The 9,280-nt window shown below is 32.4% G+C and overlaps 1 protein-coding gene across 1 annotated transcript; it reads left to right on the top strand.

Annotated features, from left to right (window-relative positions):
- The first annotated feature begins 1,230 nt into the window (after window positions 1–1,230).
- Window positions 1,231–6,466, top strand: LOC130740540 (bidirectional sugar transporter SWEET1-like). The gene is made up of 6 exons (XM_057593193.1): window positions 1,231–1,383; window positions 1,474–1,510; window positions 1,840–1,935; window positions 4,922–5,201; window positions 5,805–5,924; window positions 6,035–6,466. The coding sequence occupies exons 1-6, from the start codon at window positions 1,350–1,352 to the stop codon at window positions 6,209–6,211; spliced, it is 744 nt and encodes a 247-aa protein (XP_057449176.1). The 5' UTR covers window positions 1,231–1,349; the 3' UTR covers window positions 6,212–6,466.
- The last annotated feature ends 2,814 nt before the right edge of the window (window positions 6,467–9,280 follow it).

Genomic DNA, 9,280 nt, shown 5'->3' with positions numbered 1-9,280 from the left:
TTACACCTACACCTACACCTCAAGAAAATATGAAGAGATAAAATAGAAATGAAAAATAAGATAAGTGATGTCGTGATAGAATAAAGATTTACTCACACACTATTTTCTATTTCATCTCATTTTTTCACATTAAATTTTTCTTTATAACTATATCTGCATACTAAAGGTATCTCTACTATTGATAATTGTGAGACTAACCTATCGCCTCACTATGAGTGCATTAGACGGTTAGAGGCTGACCAATGAGTTTTTTCCATTTATAAAAGTTTTATAAGAGTTGAGATTCGAACCTTCAACCAATTGTTTAAAAGGAGAACTAAACCTTTACCCAACCCAGTTATTTTCTTATAAAATATTTAATTTTAACCTTTTAGTTACAACATAAAGATGAGAATATATATTGAATTAAATAATGAGACATTAGCACACAGCAAATTCCACAATGCACATTGTAATGTTGGTCCTCGGATTTATCAGCCAACAGATTGGTGGAATCCTAATACATTGGGAAAATCTAGGAAGCCAGGCCAACGAATATTTTTCCAAAAACACGACAATATGGATAATTGGGAGCACTACTGTCAATTTCTTTCTGGTTTCTTCTATTTTGAGTTTGTTCCAGATGATAGATGCAAAAGAACCTACATTCCAATGTATACTGAACTCTTGCACTACAAAAGAATTAGCCTAAAAAAAGAAAAACTACAAAAGAACAGAAAATTTCTGTCAAGACAACATACCATACAGGCATTTTCTGCTTGCCTTTTATCTAGTTAAAAAAAAAAAACCTAGGATATTAAACTTTCATCAAGTTAAATAGAGAGTTTTATTTTGTCCAATTTCTTTTTCTTCTCCTTGTCCTTTGGCTGGTAAATAAAGAACCACTTGCTAGTTGTTAAAATCTCACTGCAATTGATTAGTCGAGGTGCGTGAAAGCTGTTTCTGAAGTTAAAAATGTGGCACACACATGTCTCGTGTTGCTGTCATGTGTTGTTGAACTACCATTTTGCCTTTTACCTCATCCCGTGAATTATGTAGTACATGTGTGAAGCATCTACAATCATTTGGGTTGCACATATATATCATTCTCAATTTGAGAACAGTTCTGAGCATCATATCCCACATTTTTTTTTTATAATATTCAAATCCCACATTTAATATCAAATACAGTATTATTCTGTATTTAACCTTGTACTTGCTTCATTTTTCCTATATAAACCCACTAACTTTGTACTCTTTAGCATCTTGTAGCCTTTTCACATTTCCAAAGAAACAGGGGAGTATTTGAGCACTAATACTCTCTCAGACATTTCTTCATTACTTCTAAGGGAAAAAAAAGGTTCAAGGCCATGAATGTCCCTCATTTTGTGTTTGGCATATTTGGTAGGTTAACCATCTCTTGTAGATTGTAACAAAAAGGAATCTTGTACTTCTTCTGTTTCTCATTAACTGTTCTCGTCTTTGTTGTTACAGGGAATGCTTCTGCTCTGTTCCTCTTCTTGGCACCAGTGTATGCATCACACACCTTCCTCCTTCACTTTCTATCATATAGATATCAAGTTGTTTGTTTTATGCCTCAAAGGGGGCTTACATGGACCCTGTTAAGCTTTTTCATTCTTTATTCAAATTATAAACTTCCTCAACATGATTTACTAGATCAGTTTTTCCTTATGAACTAGTTCTGAAATTCAAAAACTATTCCCAATAGTTGATACTGACTTTAAAATCAATTACAGAAGAATTTTCAACTCAATAAGATGTGCATTAAATCAGTAATTTTGTAGTATATGTAGAATAGTGCAAGATTGAGTGAAAATTGTGACAATTTTGGATTTGTAGGATCACATTCAAGAGGATTATAACCAACAGATCGACAGAGGAGTTCTCAGGCTTTCCTTATGTGATGACACTGCTCAATTGTCTCCTTTCAGCTTGGTGAGCTTCTAACCTGTTCTTTCCTTTCCTATACTTATACTTTACTTTATCAGCATTGTATACTAAACAATAGTCGTAAACATCTAACATCTTCCGTTTGGCGGTAGAACCTACCACAAATTGCAAATAAACTCTACATTTTGTGACTATGTTACTTTATTGCCCTTCCTCCTCCAAATTTTCCGTCAAATCACGAGTAATTTCTTTCATTTTTGTTTGGTATTGTTTCTCTATCGTCCACCTGTCTTTGTGTTTTGTGTAATTTCTTATATATCAACAAAATTTTATTCGTACATTGTACTTAACTGACAAATCATGGCAGGTGTGCCAATTAAAATTTCACTTTCAATTGCTAATTTTGGCGCTGAGAAAATGTTGTCGTGAAGTTGAACATAAGTAGCACAAGAAAAGGAGATTTGAATTGTGTGATCTAAAACTTAGATTTCCAAACCATTAAGAGCATAGATGCTTGTGTGGTTATTGTTTGGTGCAGCGAAAATGTGAGAGCAGAGAAAGAGTCAATGAACACCATCATTTTTATCCTGATTCACCCCTTGAACGATAGGGCTACATCCAGTCCTTGACTATACCAAGATTTAACTAAGCACAAGTATAAATGACTTCTCCATACAAGTATTCTTGTTGATCCATACCTCTTCATGCATTGTTTAGTATTCTTTTACCACAGACTCTCCAGGCAAACCAAGTATTCGTTTGTCAAAGCCTCTTCAGGCATTAACAAGTAATTTTTATCTGTTGCCTCTTCAAGCCTTAACAAGTATTCTTTATCCACTGCCTCTTCAGGCATTAACAAGTAATTTTTATCCGTTGCCTTTTTAGGCATTAACAAGTATTCTTTATCCACTGTCTCTTCAGATATTAACAAGTATTCTTAGGACTTCTCCTTCTACAATCTTTCACAAAATCGTTTCCTTCTACAGATTTCTCTTCTTCAAAGAGTGATAGTAGATGCATTTCAATCCATGAATCATAAAGTATTTTTGGTATATGATTTGACTCTAAGGCTATACTTTATGTTCTATTACATGAGAGATTTAAAAGAAGGATTTGACTCTTAGAAAAATCTTCTCTTCATGTTGAAGTAGACAGTGGAGATGATCTTTTCTGATTTGTGAACCGAATGCTTCTTTCTTGTGAGCACTAAGGCTTCTCACTTATGAGCAAAGAAAGCTTATCTCTATGAGCAATTTTTTTCTACTGTTGTAAGTCTTTCTCATATCTTCTCTTTACACTTCTGAAACTTCTGCAAAGCGTATTCTTCAAAGAGCTTCTAGCCATTGGATCAAACAATGCTTTTGTGTATTTGATGTCAGTTGCATTAAATGCATGGAACTGTTTGATGAGGAACATTTGCTCAGAAAGGTGTAGTATGTCAACTAGTCGGTGACATAGGTCTGAGCTTCTATCTGTTGGTGTGAGGAAATAAGAATTTGATAGTGACACCAATGTACTTTCACTTTGTGCCTTATAATTTTGTCAGAACATGTGATCTTGTCTTTCAAGGCTTCTTCAAGAAGCTATTCTGAACTCTTTTCCAATTTGATTGCAAGTGTCATTCTTTAGACACTACAACTTTCTTTCTATGATAGACGTTGTTTCTTTCAGACGATCTGCTTTCATCTTTCTTTTGCTTCAGTCGTCTTTCCTTTCTTCAGATGATCGTTATGCTTCACTTATTCATCATTCAATCTTTCTATTGGTCATCTAGATCTGGATAATAACCTTTGACCAATCACTTGTAGCTTCTTCTCAAGAATTGGACTTGTCTTGAGCGTATGTTGCCTGATGAAGATAGATAAAAGTAGGCATCGATTTTACTCCAATTCTTCATTTCTTATTTTAGAGAGAAAGAGGAAACTTTGATAGTTATAACGTTGTACTTGTTTCCTCCATCAATGTGCTTTTGTAGAATATCACTTGATTCTTTGCACTTGACTTTCTCATCAAGAATGTTAGAGAGATTTCAATTTGAATATGATGCTCCATGTCTGGACATTGCTTTCATTGGTCAGCGTTGAGATAGATTATGAAAATCTTCATTGAGTATAGTCTTCTCTTTTGTCAGACGATATAACAATTTTGACTTTTCTCTGCTTGTACAGTCTGCTTTGTAGCTTTGACCTTTCTTCTCTTGTGTGAAACGTCTTCTACCGTTGTCTAGCACTTAGTCATCAGACGATGAGGGATGTGAAGCTTAATGGTCATTTCCTGAAATATAATTCACATGCACTATTTAACCATTACACCTACACTCTTAAAAATTGTTATTATTCAAAATATGATAAACGATGTGTCTAGTCTTTGAACTTAACAATCTTCACACCTTATCTAGCTCCATATTTAGAGAGAGATATGAAATAATGAGATGTAAATAAATGATATGATAAATTATGTGATATGAAAAATAAGAGATAAATACGAAAAATAATAATTGGTAGAAATAAGAAGAAGAAGAAAATAAAATGTGAACATACCAAAGTTAAATTATTACATAAATGTTTGCTACATCTTTGCTTTAATTCACTTTTATTTAACTTAATTTAAAAATTTATGTATATTTTGATTAATTTTTCTTCAATCAAAATCAATTCTTATTCAAGGGAAGCTTCTATTGATTTTGCCTTTAAAATTAGAGTCCGATTGATTTGTTATTCGGAATCTGATAACAAGAAAATAACATATCCCGATATAGTTTTTATTGAAGTGCTACATTAGAAGATGTTATTTTCCCATATTTTTAATGATAAGCCAACCGACACTTAAATGTAGAAGATAGTTTTCAAACATATGCATGAGCTTTTTCTATGAGTTAGTGCACATTTGAAAACTCTTCTACAGTTGATTGTTTCTAAAGACATAATCAATTTCGCTGAGAAGTTTCAATGAGTAGCTTCCGGATCTCAATATATAGTTTAATGGAGTGATTTTTGTGTTTCTGATCTGTTCTGATTTTTACAATGCATAGGTATGGTCTACCTTTTGTGTCTCCAGACAACATCCTAGTATCAACAGTGAATGGAACAGGAGCTGCAATTGAAATTGTTTATGTTTTGATCTTCATCACATTGGCACCCAAGAAGGAAAAGGCTAAAATTTTTTGCCTCTTCACCTTTGTACTCTTGGTTTTCTCTGTTGTTATTTTTGTGTCCCTTTGTGCCTTGCATGGAAATTCTAGGAAGCTCTTCTGTGGCTTCGCCGCTGCCATATTCTCCGCCATCATGTATGGCTCGCCACTCTCAATTATGGTAACTCAACCAACTTTCCATCTCATTGGCTCTGCTAGTATTGCAGAATGAAAAGGTTAATTATGGACAACCAAAAGAAAAAAGAAAGAAAAAATATGAGGGGGGAAATTTAACCTATTAATAAAATTAGTCACTCATTAAACAATATAGTCTCTGCTTATTTCGTGAAATAATAATTTGTTTTCATAAAAATAACCACTTATGTCATTTTTTAGCTGTTTGTTTATAATTTTTTTTATCAGAAGCAGAATTTGGAAAAAGAAGAAATCTACTCATTTCTCTTGGCTAAATCCTAATAGTTTTTTTCCTACTAATTTCTTTAAGCTATTCCTAGTAGCTTTTGAAATAATTAACTTCTACTGAATTATTAAAGTGAAAATCATTTTTTATTTATAATCAAACAAAAAACAATGTATGCTTTTCAAATAATCACTACTTTAAATAAAATCAATTTTTTATTCAGCTTTAAAATTACTTATTTTTTAAGAAAAACCAACCCATATATAATTTCATGGCGGCAAAATTAACATTTAAACATTATTCTACTAACAAAAATTTACCTCTTGGGGTGCATGTTAATTGTGGATTTGAAACCATGTGCAGAGACTAGTGATCAAAACTAAGAGTGTGGAGTTCATGCCCTTCTTCCTATCCCTGTTCGTGTTCCTCTGCGGCACTTCGTGGTTCATCTTCGGTTTGATAGGTCATGACCCTTTTGTTGCTGTAAGTTACTTTATAATTTTAATTCAGAAGTTGCATTTTCTGTATTGGCAATGATGTATGAAGCAGAACAGATTCAGGGTCAACAATGTGTTTTGTTTTGTTTGTTTCAGGTACCTAATGGTATTGGTTCTATTTTGGGAACAATGCAATTAATATTGTATTTCATATACCGGGACAAGAAATGTGTTCCAAGGAAGCAGGCCAAAACAAAGGAGGAATCCATGGAGACGGGACATGCAAAACCTCATAAAGAGAAGCAATCCAATGCAAATGGAGCTCAAGCATGAGAATTGTTTGATTAAATTAAAATCAATAGTCAAAAGACTCAAAACTCAAAATCAGAGTTACTTGCCAGCTACATATAATGAAAGCAAGCACCTCTATGTTTTGGTCTGCTCTTATTTTAGTTCTATAAATGTCTTTAATTTAAGATATTGTTAGCTTTAGCCGAATCATATAGTTAATGTGTGGGAATTCATTTAAAATTGATTGTAAAACTAAAATCAATTTTGAGGAGAAACTTTTATAAATAGTTATACTTATCAGTGTCTGAGTTGATTATAAGGAAAGAGTAACAAAGATGTATTTCAGAAAATGAAGAAAGTGAGTTCTTTCATTAACTCACGATTGTGAAGTACCAGCTTATATAAGCTATGATTCAGAACTGAAAAAACTAACTACAATTAATACAAAATGAAGGCAGTTATAATACCTCTCTAACTACTTATACTGGATATGGAAAATAGGTTATAAAGCTAACTAAACTTAGCTTAGCTGAACTAATTTAAGTCTATACTTCAATAAGGATTTGTACAAGGAATTAACATAATCCCTTGGCTTCTCCACCAGCATCTGATTAGATTTCACAACTTTGGGCTTTGTCTCACCATTGACCATACAACAATTTGTTTGCTTTATCCATGTTCACCTGCCGTCCCATACTTTATAGAACTTCAGTCCTTCCATCTGCAGGGCACCCAATTAACTTTGGTAGTGGCGGAGTCAGGATTTTTGTGTAGTCTGGGCAAGATTAAGTCTAAGCTTAACTGTCCACACCTGACGTATGATCAAGAGTTTTAAATTGCGGTTGCGGGGACCGTTGCAGGTGTTGTGGTGTGAATAACTTATTGTAATGACAAATATGTCTTATTCTCAATTAAACACCCAACCCTAGGTACATTCCATATTACCAGGTTCGTCATACGCTCCGGCACATAGTGAAATTCTTGCAACCGTTAGACAAATGTTCTACTCAATGTCTAAGACATTTGTACAACATATTACAAACAAAAGTTAGTTACAACGTGAGGTTTTCCTACGGTTAAGTCATCAGTAGTCCTTCCACAATCGTTGACAACAACATTCGATATTGATGGTCAGACCGTTGGTAATATTGTGGAAAAGTTAGCTACGACCATGACAAAAACATTGCAGCCACTCATCTTCTGATCGTTGGATTAGCTACGACCATAGCAATTCATGTATGATCTTTGTAATTTGGTGTTAGACTTTTCTTTGGTACATCGGAAAGATAAATTACACCTCATGAGATTGATCCTTAGACCTTCCCCTCCCCATTCCACATTTCCTCTAGCTCTTACCACTTCAGTTATCCTTTGGGAACTTTGGTGTTAGACTTTTATTTAAATAAAAGTTTCTTTTATTGTGTTAAAATTTAAAAATATAAAGTTGAAATCTACGCACTTCTAATCGGTTCTTTGAAACCTAATTTCATCTATTTTGATCCGATTTATCTTATTCTTTACCGTTTTTCACTGATTATGAGATTAATACACATTTTCTTTTAAATGAGCTATAGTAACTAAACCAATTCTTTGTTTAACTAATTCAACTGTTGGGTTTTATTGTGTTAATTATTACTCAAATATAATTATAAAAAAAGATAATAGGATTTCGAGTTATAATCATGATTTGAAGTATCACCATATGTCTTCTTCTTTAAGAAGAGAGCTGATATAAGTATTGTTCATACTTGGATTAACACTATTCGAATGATATATTTTTTGAGACATTCTTTGATAGTGTCATTCTAGATCATATAGAATATCATAATAATGATAATAATATGTATATTCAAATAATGTGACATCAACTTCTTCTGTCACCAATCACTTTTCACAATTAAATTAATAGTTTTATATTATACTATACTATACTATAAAATATTATTATAATATTAATATAATATATAAGAAAATATTATATTTTAATAAAATATATTGTCTTATCATCTATTATAATATTATATCAAATAAATTATTATAAAAATATAATATTATATAATAACACAATGCAAATTTATTACAATAATAGTGGATTGTGATAAAAGTTAATATCACATATTTAGGAGGAGAAAAGTCTACTTGTGTGGGTGTTAACCAGTTTGGATGGACTCGGTGAGCACGATGGTCCAAACTAGACCAACATAATTGGTTAGGACTACAATCAGGTTGGTTTTATTTTTCAATACAAATCTAACGACTTAAACAAATGAACCTGATTTTAGTTAAAACGGTTTAGTTCAAAAAAATTAAATTTCAAAACCAAACCAAATGTATTTGATTAGTTCTTGCTAATCTTTGGGTTATTGACACCATCGCCACACCACTATTTTCTATTTTCATTGTTGCATCAAACTTTTTTTGTATAGAACTAGTATCCATTATCAAAATAGCGAAAAATACACCTTGCGATTGAATTTGGTCATCTGAATAGCTCCTTAATGTGATCAGGCACATCAACCATGAATGTTAAGGTTTTGAACAATTAATTTTAATCTTATCCTTGACATCATGCTTGGCTTCACACATTTCTTTTATTAATATTTTGGACTTCATTTTTTTTGTTACATAGGAAAATTAACAACAAACAAAAACTAAGCAAAGTTTACACGATCTCTCAAAATGAGGACCTCCAAGTCCCAAGGCAGGGCCTCTAGCACACACCACGGGATGGACGGCGAAGACGCTACTTTCTTAGCCAACCAATCAAATCAGCCGGTTCATTGCACTCCCTACAATTGAAATTAAATTATTAAAACAATAGTCTTTAATTTTTTTTTACATATAGGGCCAACAAATATATTTATATATGTAATGAATTTTTAAACTTCATCACAATTTAACAAAATATAACGATGGATCTGACACCTTGACATGTAGTCCAAAGAAATTTGCTTACTATTATTCTTTTCTATAATAAGATTATAATGTCTAGGATAACATCTATTAATATTCCTTGTCATTATATTAAGCCTTCTCTCTACACCACCATGCAAATATCTTGGGCATAATATTTGACATTCTATAACCAATTACTAATCAATATTAGATTCT

This window comes from Lotus japonicus, chromosome 1 (genome assembly GCF_012489685.1).
Source record: "Lotus japonicus ecotype B-129 chromosome 1, LjGifu_v1.2".
NCBI classification, from domain to species: domain Eukaryota; kingdom Viridiplantae; phylum Streptophyta; class Magnoliopsida; order Fabales; family Fabaceae; genus Lotus; species Lotus japonicus.
This window is presented reverse-complemented; position numbering and strand designations above follow the sequence as displayed.